Source organism: Trichoderma breve, chromosome 6, assembly GCF_028502605.1.
Source record: "Trichoderma breve strain T069 chromosome 6, whole genome shotgun sequence".
Taxonomy (NCBI): domain Eukaryota; kingdom Fungi; phylum Ascomycota; class Sordariomycetes; order Hypocreales; family Hypocreaceae; genus Trichoderma; species Trichoderma breve.
The window spans coordinates 692,580-707,061 of NC_079237.1; the positions used below are offsets into that span (position 1 = coordinate 692,580).

A 14,482-nucleotide genomic window follows, 5' to 3' on the forward strand; every position below is an offset into this window, starting at 1 on the left:
CTAAGCCATCTTTATAGGCTTTATGACGTGTAATAACGCGGAATAATGTAATTTCTTTAAAGTTGGCGTTTATGTAGACTTATTTTTATAGTTTTAAGATTAACCTTGATATATAGAGTTATATGCAGCTAAGTCTTGCATCCTGTAGCAAGATATTCATACAATTGGCTCAGACTGGCAGGTAGGAAGCCGAGAGATTTCATTAACTCATAGTCTAGATCAGTCAGTAAAGTCTATAGTTTTCAGGAACAGGATAAGTGAAAAGCTTAAAAGAGCGGATGAGGTAACAAAATAAAAGCTTGGGTATATAGGTAGAGTAGTATGGTATTGTATGGCTATAAGGAACAGCCGAGATTTTGGCACATTTAACCGGTACCGTGACAAGGGTAGTTTGAAAGTTTACAGGTGATGCATAAATTTAGAATTCAAGTTAGGCGAAGCTGTAGAGGCGTTAAACAACATCAATTCCAACACGCGACCATTCAGGCCGCGTACTAGTTATGCATTGTTTACGTGCACAATTCAAAGTGTTCAACAATCTTTCAACGTTGATCAACCAATATTAGGTTTTCAACAATTTCGTAATATTTATGAGCCACCGTTTGTGGCTTTTAACTCATGCTTTGGACCTGCATGAGCCTAGTAGAGATTAGTGACTCGTCGTGTTATTGATCCTGCAACGACTACTAGCTCTCTGCAGATCCAGGAACCGTCGTTATTGTTAGGTCTCTTCTTTGTCTACGTAGTATTAGAACCCAAAAATAGTAGGTTACAGCAAAGAATCTTTTGTATAAATAGACTTGTTTTCTCCCTCTTATCCCTCAAGTTACTCAACAGCTCAAACCTTTCCAGATCTTCTTTCGCTATCTTACATCTTTGCAAAATCTGCTACTTCTCCTCAATAGTGCCAACTCCATCACTACTTTTTACACTTCCATCATGTACGCCTCCGTTATCATTTACGCACTCGTCACCCTTGGTGGTGTCATGTCATCCCCGGCCCAAGAGCCTGGTATTGAACCTCGAGCTATTGAGCGTCGTGTGCCTACTATGGCAGATATCCCGTTTCCGAGGTTCCCAACCCGCAACTATAACCACAATGATGGTAGGTTTTGACAACTATCTAAGCATCTTAAGTTCAAATTGGATTCTAATTGACACTAGGAGGCAAAGGAGGCAAAAGTGGCAAAGATGGTAAAGATGGTAAAGGCCATGATGGTAAAGGCCATGATGGCAAGGATCATGATGGCAAAGATCATGGTGGCAAAGATGATGACGGCAAAGGCTGCAGCAGTGACATTAACACTCAGGTAAATGCCTGCTCTGGGGGTAATCCATATTGCTGTAGCAGCAATGGGAAGGGTGGTAAGTGATATTTTGGTTCCCCTGTCATATCTAGGACGAGTTTTAACATGTTACAGGCCATGCATGCAAGAACACCACGGCATGCGAAGAGACCATCATTTGCTGCAACAACAACAACGGCGTAAGTTAACATCATATTCATTGCATTCATAATCTCACAAATATGTTTAGTTCCAAATCTGCATTGGTGATATTGATTTCAACGTGCCAATCACTATCAATATCTATGAGGATGACGATTAAAAGGGTATTTGAGAGAGGCTTTTCAAGAGGCGATGGCGACTAGGGCATGGATTCCGTAAAGCCTAGCTTAGCCCCTGGTAGAGGGATCAATTCTCTTGAGCTACAAAATACAAGCCTATTTTAAATGTGGGCAACAGCCTATATATCCTCTCGCGTTGCGACCCAATCAAGGCCGGCTGCAGCCTATCAGCGGCCTCACAAGTCGCCAACTACTGCATTGGTGCCTGAGTATAATAGACATGAGATGAAGTCTCACTAAATATAGTTGCAGCAACAGTTGAATTTGACAGCAAAGACCAATACTGCACTGACATATGCCTGCACCACGCAGAGACGCATAGGAGCACAACTTTACATGCAGACAACCAACCTCATTCGTTACAACTTCTGTTCCCTTACAACCATCGGTTTTAAAACTAGCCATTACTACCGAATAAGGGCTGAAAAGGAACGGGGGGGATGCAAGGCCGTGTTCATATGTGAATATATGGAGAGCCACCTGCATGTCATGTCACATGATGGTTAGGCTACCACTGAAGGATGAATCCTCAGCACTTCAAAGCCACATTCTTTATTCATCGCAGGTTTAGAGGGTCCAATTTTGATTTTAACAATTTTTTCTTGCCCCGAGACAAATCTTTGTAGGTCTTGACGAACATGAGGCTAATCAATACAAGAACCTTGAAGCTCCAACAGTTCCTTGGCAAGCCGCCACCTTATGCCATTTTATCCCATACTTGGGGCCAAGAGGAGGTGTCTTTTCAAGATTTCCAATCACCAGAACGGCGAGAAAGGCTAGCTGGATTCTCTAAAATTAATGCAACTTGCAAGAAAGCATATAGTCATGGCCTGGACTACGCTTGGGTTGATACATGCTGCATCGATAAAACCAGCAGTGCAGAGCTTAGCGAATCAATTAATTCCATGTTCAAGTGGTACAAAAACTCAGCAATCGCCTACGCATTCTTAGAAGATTACCCATCTCCAAAGTCTAAGAAACCTACTCTCAATACAACATCTGTTGGGTTTGGCCATAGCCGATGGTTTACTCGAGGCTGGACTTTGCAGGAGCTCATTGCACCCGAGCAACTTGAATTCTATAATAGGTCATGGGATAAGGTTGCAGAAAAGACAGCCATTGCAAAGGAACTTGCGGTGATCACGGGGATTGATGCTTTTGTTCTCGACGGCTCGGCCCCCCTGCAACAGGTCAGCGTAGGACGGCGTCTAAGTTGGGCTGCCAATAGAGAAACAACTCGGGAGGAAGATCTTGCATATTGCCTATTCGGACTCTTTGATGTTAATATGCCTCTAATCTACGGGGAAGGGGGGAAGGCTTTTCTTCGACTACAGGAACATATTCTTCAACAATCTGACGATCATACCATCTTCGCCTGGCGAGCCGCAACCCCTTCGATAGATGCAGATATGCCACATGGATTGTTTGCAAAGTCTCCAAGGGATTTTCACAATTTTGCGAATGGATCATGGCGCGGGGGACTGCCGGAATACAAAATTCACTCCAGATTCGACAGGTTGGTCCGTGTCTGGGGATCCAACGTACCGCAAGATCCGATCACGATGTCCAACAAAGGGATTCATATTACTTCTCTCGTCAAAGACCTTCGACAACCTTGGGCTTCTGGGGACCTTGTGATATTACTGCTCAACTGTTGTTTTGACGCAAATCCCTCAGCTACTGCAGGCATATATCTCAAGCGCCTCGGCTCAGACCGATATGCTCGAGTCCGAGGAAGTGAACTAGCTAGAGTCCATTCCGACTCTAATACTACGCTGGCTTCTATATGCGGAATTAAAAGCACCTCGGATATCGCTGGGCTCTATTTTGAAGAGCCTTGCACTACGACGGCAAGAGTGATCGAGGAGTACCTTGAGGAAGAGAAATCTCAAATGGGATCTGGATCAGTCAGAAAACGCTATCAAAATGCTTTTTATTTGAAACGAAACCTTCTTCAAGGCAGCGGACTGTTCCAAGGATCCCAGCTTCGTCAGATGCTGATTATGGATTCACAGAAGATCTGGCGCTCATTTCGATTCGACGCCAAAAGGCACGATGGCGATCTTGTCATTAAAACACACCCAAACTTCAAAGCGATGTTGGTGTTTGAGTCTCATAGACACAAGACATCATTTGTTCTCTTTTTGGTAACTAGAATAAACAACGGGAATTACGAATATGACGTTGATGCAGTCTCCCTCACTCTCAAGGATGCGAGAGAGTGGCACCAGAATCTCTCCACAGTGGAAGAGTTTATACAGACAAAGATAAGGTTTCAAGCTCGTCAGACGACCCCAAACATCAAAGTATCGCTGTCTCCAGTCAATATATATGGAGTCAATATGCAAAGTATCGAAATACCACAGCCGTCATTCATTGCCTTTCGTGGTCGGCCATCTGGAAATATCTTTAAAGCTGTCTATCTAGTTTCATTACTTGTCTTCCCCATCGGAATGTTTAACATGGTTTTTTAAAAGCGACAATTCATCAAGATGACAAGCAAAAATGGTTATGGGAATGAGAGGGCTGAGTGAAGATGAGGGAGAATTAGAAAAGGTGTGACATAGACAATAGTAGGACATCATGACACTCCCAAACACTCGGGTATAAGGGCGCAACTCTTATCCTCAAGGCGTGTAGAAGGGACTATTTTTGATGAAGATAACAGGCGGATAAATCAGAGATACTTTGACTAGGATGTGACAAGTTGACGGAGATATATAAGCCAGTGAACCGGTTGCCGGTAATATTACCAGGTATTGACCCCCCCGTAACTGGACGGCAATTCATATCCGGGCGGAGACTGTTCAACGAAAGGCTCCCCGGAACTAGCTATTAGCTACCTTACTGTTTCATTCTAGGCTGGTTGCATCCCCCGCTCAGTGCCTGGCTATGGTAGCATTTCAGTCAAGGTTCGCTATCAACATCGATTCAATTGACAGTGTACCGGGCCGAAGCTGACGTGAAGTATGCGGGCGCTAATCCAGGGACGCGAAGAGCTAATGCGATCTGACCGACAACTGATACGTATGATGGGATGGGATGAGAGATGAGACTAGGTGAAGAGCTGCGCGACCTAGGTAATGAATTGGTTGTGATAAATACCATGGGCCTGCTCAGATAGTTCGAGCGATGGGCCGAAGAGAGCTTTCCGTAGCATCCCATCTGTCAATTCCACCAGCAGCATCGTGCCATCATGTTGTCGCGCCTTTCTCTCGTGTCATTGGGCCTCCTCGGCTTTTCTGCATCTGCCGTCGCAGAATTAGCACCAGAGTTGGTTGTGTATTGGGTATGATGATTGCTTCACATAATTTCATTGACCAGTCAACTCATAATTTCTGTACGCAGGGCCAATCGCCATCGGAACGACCTCTCGCCGATTACTGCAAACCGGGTGCTGGACCTGATATCATCCCATTGGCCTTCTTCTCCTCCTACCCATCCACCGACTGGTTTGGCAATGTCGACTCTTGTAACCTCACCACCAGCACCACACAGTCTTCCGAGTGCAAGACCGTGGAGGAGGACATCAAGTACTGCCAATCGCAGGGCAAGAAGATCATGCTCTCCATAGGAGGTGGAGGCGGATCGGTCCAATTCGACAATATGACCTCCATCCAAGACTTGGCGAACCAACTCTGGGGTATGTTTGGACCTGTACAGGCTAACTACACCGGTTCGCGACCTTTTGGAACCGCAGTGCTCGACGGATTCGACATGGACATTGAGAACCCAGACAGCGCCTTCTCGTACGCTTTCTTTGTCCAGGAGATGAACCAGCTCTTTGAGACAGATCATAGCAAGAAGTACTACATGACGGGCGCGCCGCAGTGTATTGTTCCTGACGCCAACATGGGAGACATGATGTTCAACGGAAAATTCGACCTCCTGTACATCCAATTCTACAACACTCCGCAATGCTCGGCTCGTGGTGCCATTAGTGGTTACAACCCCAAGGATGGATCGCTGCAATACTTCTCCTACGATGCCTTCCAGGAATTCATCACGGTATCCTTCTCGCAGAGCAAGGGGGCAAAGCTGTACATTGGCTTGCCTGCTAGCCCCGACGCGGCTGACAATGATGAGAACTACTTCTGTATGTCTAACCCTTCATCCTCCATTGAGTGCAGCCTACTAACCCAGCGATTGCAGTGACCCCAGATGAGGCGGCAAAACTCATCAACGAATACAGATACCATCCCGGTTTTGGAGGCATTATGCTCTGGGACGCTGGCTCGAGCGATCAGGCGGTGACCAATGGCTGCACTTACAGCCAGGAAATCCAGTCCATATTGAAAACTGGAAGAGTCTGTCCTAAGAAGTACTAATAGAACGGTAGATTCCATAGTTGTTCAATGTAAAAAATCTCGATCAATATCGGTTCTTCGCAACGTGAAGTACTAAGGAAGCCAGAGCGTAAAATTGTGATTCTGCATTCTACGCCGACCAATAATGCATGGATGATGGGTCTTCCCTTATCTTGTGTGTGAGCGCTTTACAGACAATTATGGCCTACGGCCTGATGCGAAATCACGAGATAGGGACGGAGCAGTGCAATAAGAGAACAAAATGAGAAAAACACAAGGCTCACAGCAACAACTGTAATATAGTGTAAGAGCTAATGGGTGCGTAAATCTCGTGATGCCAACGCATCTAGTTGCTTTGTGCGCATCGCAAGACGATGCCAGCACGCACCACCCACCGGACCTTTATTGAGATAGCCACTGATCCAGTGCTTTGTTGAATCCCTCCGGATCTTGCAATGGCGCAAAGTGACTGACATCAGGCAACGCCAAGTAGACTGCTCCTTGAATCATGTCTGCAATCCTTTGAGCGACCCAGCCCTGGATCAATTCTTCCGAGTCTCCAGTAACAATCCACACAAGAGGGCCTTGATGAGCATTTGTAGAATTTGTGTTGATTTTGGAAAAGTCTTCTTCGGTCCACATTGGTGAATATTCCTGCATTGCCACGACCTTTGCCTTGAAGCTATCGAATTTCTCCGGAGTAGGTGAAATAGCTTCGTACTCTTCCTTCATCCGATTCATAAGATCAGAGACAAATGGCACTGTCTCGCCTGCATAAGGTATCGCCTGGTCTGGCCTGTAGTTTGGGCCGAAGGAAAATATGCGCTTTACCATCTGCTTGTGTCTCATTGCCAATGAAAGACAGGTATTGGCGCCATCCGACCAACCGACGAAGTTGGCACAGGGCACTTGAAGATGGTCGAGTAAGGCCACAACATCGTCGGCGAAGAGATCATACGAAAGGGCGACTTTGGGATCATCAGTTGATCGGCCGTGTGCCCGGGTATCCATTGCAATGATTGGGTGTCCTGCACCAGCAACATGTCGAATCTGATGTGCCCACCAACGAGAGCTAATCTTACCGCCGTGTAAGAATACCGTTGGGGTCTGATGAGGGCTCAATGGTGCACCATAAAGCGCATACCATATCTCTATATTGTTGATGCTGATACAGCCTGACACGACGGCATCGGGTAAAATGGGCGTTGGTGGTAAGGTCTTGGAGCGCGGCAAAGACATTTTCTGTTGTATTTTTGCCTCACCAGCGGCCATAAGTTGAAAAATAGACTGAAAGTGATGATAGTGGATTATATGTGATGTTGTGTTGACTTGGATAGATATTTAACACTAGTTCGGTGGGACATTACTTTCTTAATATACTATATCTCATATACGATATGTGATAGCCAATCTTTCGCAGAAATGTTAACTCCGAACTTGAACTATACAGAAACTTACCAGAATCAAATAGTCTACACTAGTACCGGAAGCCCGAGTGCTAGTTCTTATGTGAGGTAAGCCGAGTTATGTCTAATTGGACTTCCCTCAAGCTAGTGACAAGTTGATGGAGACATTCGTAGGAATGACACGACCCCTCTACATTGCTTCTTTTTTTTTCTACCGCCCCCAAAAGTTCATCTCTGCCTGCGAGTATAGCAGTCTACTTGGATGCGACGGCATTAATCTTTGAGTTGCGTGGCCAGTCGGCAAAGTCCTTGGCATACTCCTCTTCTGGATGTTGCTGTTCTATGCATCGGAGCCGGATTTGTCGATCTTGCTCCGCAGACAGTGTCCACGAATTCGGTCGCCAACTAAGACAGCGAAGCAGCAAGTATTGGAGCAATTATATACCTATATCTCAACTCTCACTACTCTTTAACACAGGGATGTGGATATAGCTAGAAATCTTCGAGTAATATGCGTTGGCGTTGGCTCCTAAACTCCACGAGTTCCCTAAACTAATTTCGTCATCGCGCGTGCTCTTAGCCTTCGACTCTTTATACATCAAAATTTAAAGAGTTTTAGTACTGTCTCTCCTCTTCGTGAAACCATTTTTCAATACCTCTCTATTTTAAAAACACTCTCTCGATACCATCAACGCTTCATTAATTGCAGGTCAAGTATCTCACCATTTACCTACAACTTCCTATCACAGCCCATACGTTGTGCGACTAGAAGAAACGTTTCGCAACGAAGGCCTCTAAGTTATCAGCAAGGTTAGTAGTGTCAAGTTTACGCCTGAGAACCCAAAGTATGATGGTAGTACCTGGGAACGTGAAGGTCAATTGAACGAGCACATTGTAGCTTCGGTTGTGTATGCTTACGATGTCCATAATGTGAGCGATAGTCAAATTGCATTCCGCCAGGAAACGCTTATATACTCAAAGTTTTATCAATACCGGCCAGGCCTCCATCGGCCCCAAAAAGAGGGCAACATGTGGAATATTTCAGCAGACTAATACAACAAGTCTTCGAGAGAACATAAAGCCATTGGAGAGATTTTTGGGTTCACATGGGAAGAGTTATTCAGAGACAATTTTAATTACAGCCTACCTTTCCAGGAGATCGGCAGCATCACAATGCTACAAGGGCAATTCTACAAGCGACAGCTCGAGAGATCAAAGATCATTAAGAGAAACGACAGGCCAATGAACCATTTGGACGCGGATGCCTTTAGACGAGATATGATGAAAGAACACAAATGGATGCAATTGGCAAGGTATTTTTTAATGTGCCCTTATAGCTTTGCCTGAGGATTATTTTAAAAAATGAGGAAGACTCAACGAGGTCTTGAAAAGCATCAACCGCTGTTCTCACGCCAGCCATATGGAGTACATGTAGTAATCCATCACATTTCGACCGCCTCGGTCTAGCGTTATGCGAGTTGTTGTTGTTGGTCGCGGCCACCTATGAGAGGCTACCACGGCCCCCCATAACGAAGGCATCAGGTGAGTGGATGCGACGAGAGACAGGAGAGGCATACAAGGCTCATTGGGTAGACGTTAATGCCTAATATATTCGGTATGCGACACGGGATGCTTCCCCGCCTATTATACGACAAGAAATCAACGTACATTTCAAGACGCGTCTGTCATCGACACGGTCTCGTCTTTCAGCGTATTTGGTCTTCAACATTTTGATATTGCCTGTTACCAGTGCCTTGCAGCGACAATTAGTCACCACAAGAGGAGATGGCAGAGTAAGCCATGACTTTATTCACGCTTACTCATTAATTATTGTGAGGCAGCTTATGCTCAACTGACAATCTCAAATCAGGGAACTTACGTATGGCTCCTACACAGTGGGATGGATTTGTGTGCTTCCCTCTGAGCTTTGCGCAGCAAGGGCACTGCTAGACGAGGAGCACGAGCCGCTTCCTCCAATGGAGATTGACGACAATAACTATTTCCTCGGCAAAATGGCGAATCATAATGTCGTTATTGTCTTCCCTGGATCATATGGCATAAGAGCTACCGCTCAAGCAGCTCGCACTTTTCCTAATATTAGGTTTGCACTGATGGTTGGGGTCGGCATTGGTCTTCCAAAGTTACCAAACTCCGATCCACGAAAGGATATTAGACTTGGAGACGTCGTAGTGGGCGCTGCCCCTGTGAACGGAGTTGGTAAAGCTACCTACCCTTTACTGGTTTAGAATGAAAAGCGTCTGTATAGTTCTAACTGAGAATGGTTCAGGCGGTGTTATGAAGAATGATGTGGTCAGAGTGGCAGGTGAACCCCCTAACCTTAGGGTTAGGGGTTGCCGCTACAATCCTCCCCAGTTGTTACTTAAAGCGACAAGGCGCCTACAGCTAGATCATGACTTCGGTAAAGGCAAAATGTGGACGGACATTGACCAAGTTGTTAGTCTAGGCGTGCCGGCATTGGAAGATGCTGGATATCCCGGAGTGGAACGTGATCAGCTGTTCAAGCTCGATTATAAGCATTCTGCTGGGGAAGATTGCTCATCTTGCGACGTGACTCAAATAGAAGAAAGACGTGTAAGAAAAACCACCCGTTCAGTCGTTCATCTAGGCTTTATAGGCTCTACAGATGCGAAGCTGCGTGCTGCCATACATCGACATTGTCGAAATCCGCCATCAGGCTCCGGCGTCGAGAACGTCGTTTGTTTTGATACTGAGGTTGCAGGCTTGATGGATACATTCCCATTCCTTCTTATTAAAGGGGTATGTGATTACGCGGATAGCCATAAAAACAAAATCTGGCAGCCATATGCAGCTATAGCAGCCGCAGCGTACGCAAAGGACCTCTTGAGAGTCATCCATCCCAAGGAAGTTGCAATAACACCTCTGCCAAGTAAGTCACTCTGAAATAATGAATTGATCTTCAAGAGCCTTAGAGTGTTAACTACTATCACATAGAAAATACCGAACCTCTAAGAGCGAGCCAAGTTACCGGTGATACTCAGGCCATGGGTAACGGAGCTGGTGCCGTTTCATCGCTTGGGGCCAATAGACTGCAAATAAAGAACGAGAATACACAAGCAGATGTCAAGATATTACGTGCTGAGAGCATTTGACATTTAGTGGTCTGTTGGCTATCAGGCGATACGGATGCTGCCCGGGCTATTCATGATAACAAGGGACCATTTGGCTTCATTTGTCCAGCGCCTGAAGGTTACCAGAATACTCAAGGACTTTTTTTTGTCGTCTTTTTTGCCCCCACGCCCCTCATATTTCTTTCAACCTTGATTAGCTGTTGTAAAATGAGAGGCGAAGTGCCGGGAAAGAATTTAGGCTCTGCATACATACATACTCTATAACCTGAGGGGCAAAGAGATTCGTCATTGACTACATACCCAGCTGTGAAAATCTCCCTGAGTCAACAACAACAACAAGTTTCGGCCGTTTCCGTACTTGATCGCATGGCTTGGGCTGCATTTGGTAAGAGTCAGGCACATGCGGAGCAGCTGAAGGCGAATCTGGGGAAGAAAACCAAGGTCATGGGAAACGTTGTGAGACGGATTGAAACTTAGTCTCAAAGTACAGTAGCTAATAACTCGAAGTCTCTTTGAGTTGCCACCTTGTTTCCACGCTGGTATCGACGGATATGGACAAGAGCTTTAAATAAATTTTCTTGTTAAAAGAACCAGCTGATTGGTGTTTAACGAGCTGAGGCTTCCGCTTCCGGCCTGGTGACGGTGTTCCCCGTACTCGTATATCCCACACCGAGAGTATCCGCTCCGGAAGCGTCCATGATCTCATAGAATCGAAACTAGAACATCGCCGATTGCTCTGCCGGACTCTTCGCGTCGAGCTTGATTGCGCGGCTATTGGAAACACGAGACGCACCTACATTACCGTTAGTCAACAAAGCCAACATAGAACGGAAGACGATTTATAGAAGCGACGCTACAGCAAGCCAAGGTGAACATCGAAGACCGATTGGCCAAAATTCTCCAATTGAGTTTTCCCAATACGAGCTCCTCTTTACCCGCTAGGCACCACCCATTCAGTCATAGATTGATTGATTGACGAGGCCTTCGTCGGCAAGCCGGAAGGAGGACCTGCACAAGGGCGGCGCTAGTGCCTCGGCGGATCGAGAGATCGACAGTCAACGAACCATGTGCAAAGGTTCGCAGAGTTTGCTCTCAAACAGAAACAGCGTCACGAGTTGTTGGTCTGCTTGTTTGCTATGACAGCACTTACATCATCACAAAAATAACCAACAGTAGTAAAACTATCAACCTCTTATTCGGAAATAAACAATTTGATGAAAGCATCCTCGGCATAACTGGGGGTGGAGGGACGGCGAGGTATTTGTTCGGAGCGTCTCTTCCCTTGAGGGGTAAGTGATAAACTGTGAGACATGACGCTTCGTCCATGCTTGGTAGGGAGCTTCATGTGCCGTCCACACATGAAGCTACTAAAGCATGCCTCGTCTTTAACCGGGGAAACTTTCGTTGGCTAGCCGGGTCGTATATGTGGGCGTTGCGCGGTGGCTAGCAACTAGTGTCGATGGCTGTATGCTTGTATCTGGCTCATCGGCGCCGTCAGTTCCCATGCCCCTGAATAAATACACACTGCATAGATATGTGAATGCTTCCATTCTCCCAGGGCCGGAGTAATTGATCGGCATGGTCATTCACATTCGCGCGCGGGGTGCGTTCCTGATACCGCTGGAGTAACATCGCAGTATACTAGCCGCAGAAATAAAGACCTTATCAGTCAACAGACGAGGACGACGTTGATGAAAGCGAATTGGGTGTTTCAAGACAAGGGCCGATGCAAATAGCAACTTACGATGTCATATATTGGAAATCTGACATCACTCCCCTCGTCTCAGCTCTCGAAAAGCTCCCGTGGCCTGTGTCCAAGTGGACCAACACCCACTTTGGGTTCGCCATTCTATCCACACTATGCGATGTAGCTTCGTGGCTTGCCTATACACTACTGTACAGCTCATCGAAGGTGGAACGATCGTCTGTTGATCGCGGGCCAGAATGTGACTTGGAAAGTCCGTATGACATGTCTCGCCAGCCGTAAACGATTATATGAACCCAACTTCTTCCCGTCGCCTAGGGAAGTGTGCTTGTTCTGAAAGACTTCCTGGGATAATTCGGTGCGGTTGGTTCATCGGACATTCTTTATTTGTTCTTTCATTCTACCCATAGTTTGAGGGGAGAATAAGACCTTCGTTTAGTAAGCCTCTCGTTCTGAAACATACTACATCTACAGTGGTCAACAAACTTCACAAGGTAAGAGTCTATATATATAAGCTTATTATATATCCATCATCGGATGCTTGCGCCGACTTACAGCTAACAATCACTCCAAATAGCAACCATGAAGTGGACTCTGGCAGCTCTTGCTCTTCTGGGGTCGGCCTCCGCCAATCCTCTCATCTCTCCCCGCGATGATAGCTGTGCTTCCTCATATAATGGCCAATTCGAAGTCACAATTGCCAAGGTCAACAAGCGGGATATCCAGGTTAGTATCAGATGACATCCATCTATGTTCTTGAGCCGTGCTGATATCTCTCACATAGAAACGATCCTGTGATAACGCTGACGCCCTGCTACTGACACTTGAGGGTGGAATTCTCAAAGATGCCAAGGGTCGTACCGGCTATATCGCTTCCAACTACCAGTTCCAGTTCGATAACCCACCCCAGGCTGGAACCATAGTCGCCAGCGGCTTCGCTGTCTGTCAGGACGGTTCATTGGCGCTGCAAGGAAAGACTACCTGGTATCAATGCCAGTCTGGAAACTTCTACAACTTGTACGACCGCAAGTGGGCACCACATTGCCAGGCGGTCGAGATCACTATAATCCCTTGCAGTGGCGGTAGCTCTGGTGGCAGCTCCGGTGGAGGCAGCGGTGGCGGTAGTAACAACAACGGTAATGGAGGCAGCGGTGGCAGTGGAGGAGAGACCACTGTTGGCACCAAGGTTGTCCAGACCACTATTGTCACAGCCATTTCCGATGGCCAGCCGCAAGTCCACACTACCACTGTTGCCATCCCCATCTGCCAGATCGGTGACGGACAGGTCCAAGGTCACACGACTCCATGCGGCGGCGGCGGTGGTAAATCCCCTGTCACTCAGATCAGTGATGGACAACCTCAGGTGCCTCCCGTCACCCAAGTCAGCGATGGTCAGCCCCAAGCTCCTCCTGTCACTCAGATCAGCGATGGACAACCTCAAGCCCCAACAGGATCTGCCAAACAGCCAGTTACCCAGATCAGTGATGGACAGCCTCAAGCCCCTCCTGCTGTCACCCAGATTAGCGATGGACAACCCCAGGCTCCTCCTGTCACTCAAATCAGCGATGGTCAGCCTCAGGCCCCAACTCAATCTGCCAAACAGCCTCAACCCCCTGCTGTCACCCAGATCAGCGATGGCCAGCCTCAAGCTCCTCCCGTTACTCAAATCAGTGACGGACAACCCCAGGCTCCTCCCGTCACTCAGATCAGCGACGGTCAGCCTCAGGCCCCAACACAATCTGCCAAGCAGCCAGAATCTCCTCCAGTCACTCAGATTTCCGATGGCCAGCCCCAGGCACCCGTCGGAACTGGTACTGCTGCTCCTCCTCCCCCCGCTGCTACTACCCAACCTCCCATCAGCGGTGGATCCAGAGTTCTCCCTGGTCTCTCCATTGCCCTCGCCATCGCCCTGGTTGGTGTTGTTGCTTTGTAGGCGCTGTGGATGCTGTAAAGGACAATAAATCAAGTCCTGAAAGAAGAATCTCTTTTTTTCCAATTTCAATTATTTTTCCAACTTAATGCGGTACATGGTTGAATCTTGTGTGGCATGGTATATCGGTAATATTGAACATGATGGAAGCTCACGAGGAAGTAATATGATATGGATTATTGCGCATATTATGTATTCTTGCAAATAAAAATAGCAGGGAGTCTGAAAATAAAAACAAATCAAATGTTGGCATCTGAAGCACATAAATTGCATGCAGTTATGATCTTAGAGTAGGATGAGCGTAAGTTGGAGGTTGTAAGCTTTCAGTTGTGAAGCCAGCGAGCGAAGCCTAGGACCTTGTACTGTACTGTACAAAAATACCGATTACATAATCCAA

At 46.7% G+C, this 14,482-nt stretch overlaps 6 protein-coding genes across 6 annotated transcripts; 5 read left to right on the forward strand and 1 right to left on the reverse strand.

Moving 5' to 3' along the window:
• Positions 1-939: 939 nt before the first annotated feature.
• T069G_09131 (uncharacterized protein) lies at positions 940-1,608 on the forward strand (the record flags this gene model as incomplete). The annotated part of the gene is made up of 4 exons (XM_056176341.1): positions 940-1,105; positions 1,165-1,365; positions 1,422-1,486; positions 1,537-1,608. The coding sequence occupies 4 exons, from the start codon at positions 940-942 to the stop codon at positions 1,606-1,608; spliced, it is 504 nt and encodes a 167-aa protein (XP_056024819.1).
• A 657-nt stretch (positions 1,609-2,265) lies between these two features.
• T069G_09132 (heterokaryon incompatibility protein (HET) domain-containing protein) lies at positions 2,266-4,101 on the forward strand (the record flags this gene model as incomplete). The annotated part of the gene is made up of 3 exons (XM_056176342.1): positions 2,266-2,597; positions 2,646-3,005; positions 3,069-4,101. The coding sequence occupies 3 exons, from the start codon at positions 2,266-2,268 to the stop codon at positions 4,099-4,101; spliced, it is 1,725 nt and encodes a 574-aa protein (XP_056024820.1).
• Positions 4,102-4,823: 722 nt separating this feature from the next.
• Positions 4,824-5,955, forward strand: T069G_09133 (glycosyl hydrolases family 18 domain-containing protein; the record flags this gene model as incomplete). The annotated part of the gene is made up of 3 exons (XM_056176343.1): positions 4,824-4,916; positions 4,976-5,723; positions 5,780-5,955. The coding sequence occupies 3 exons, from the start codon at positions 4,824-4,826 to the stop codon at positions 5,953-5,955; spliced, it is 1,017 nt and encodes a 338-aa protein (XP_056024821.1).
• Positions 5,956-6,336: 381 nt separating this feature from the next.
• On the reverse strand, positions 6,337-7,173 carry T069G_09134 (alpha/beta hydrolase fold domain-containing protein; the record flags this gene model as incomplete). Its single annotated transcript, XM_056176344.1, has 1 exon — positions 6,337-7,173. One exon carries the CDS (start codon positions 7,171-7,173, stop codon positions 6,337-6,339), a length of 837 nt encoding a protein of 278 aa, XP_056024822.1.
• A 1,952-nt stretch (positions 7,174-9,125) lies between these two features.
• T069G_09135 (uncharacterized protein) lies at positions 9,126-10,471 on the forward strand (the record flags this gene model as incomplete). Its single annotated transcript, XM_056176345.1, has 5 exons — positions 9,126-9,133; positions 9,211-9,557; positions 9,628-9,932; positions 10,161-10,248; positions 10,314-10,471. The coding sequence occupies 5 exons, from the start codon at positions 9,126-9,128 to the stop codon at positions 10,469-10,471; spliced, it is 906 nt and encodes a 301-aa protein (XP_056024823.1).
• A 2,266-nt stretch (positions 10,472-12,737) lies between these two features.
• On the forward strand, positions 12,738-14,088 carry T069G_09136 (uncharacterized protein; the record flags this gene model as incomplete). The annotated part of the gene is made up of 4 exons (XM_056176346.1): positions 12,738-12,881; positions 12,940-13,518; positions 13,576-13,870; positions 13,922-14,088. The coding sequence occupies 4 exons, from the start codon at positions 12,738-12,740 to the stop codon at positions 14,086-14,088; spliced, it is 1,185 nt and encodes a 394-aa protein (XP_056024824.1).
• Positions 14,089-14,482: the final 394 nt, after the last annotated feature.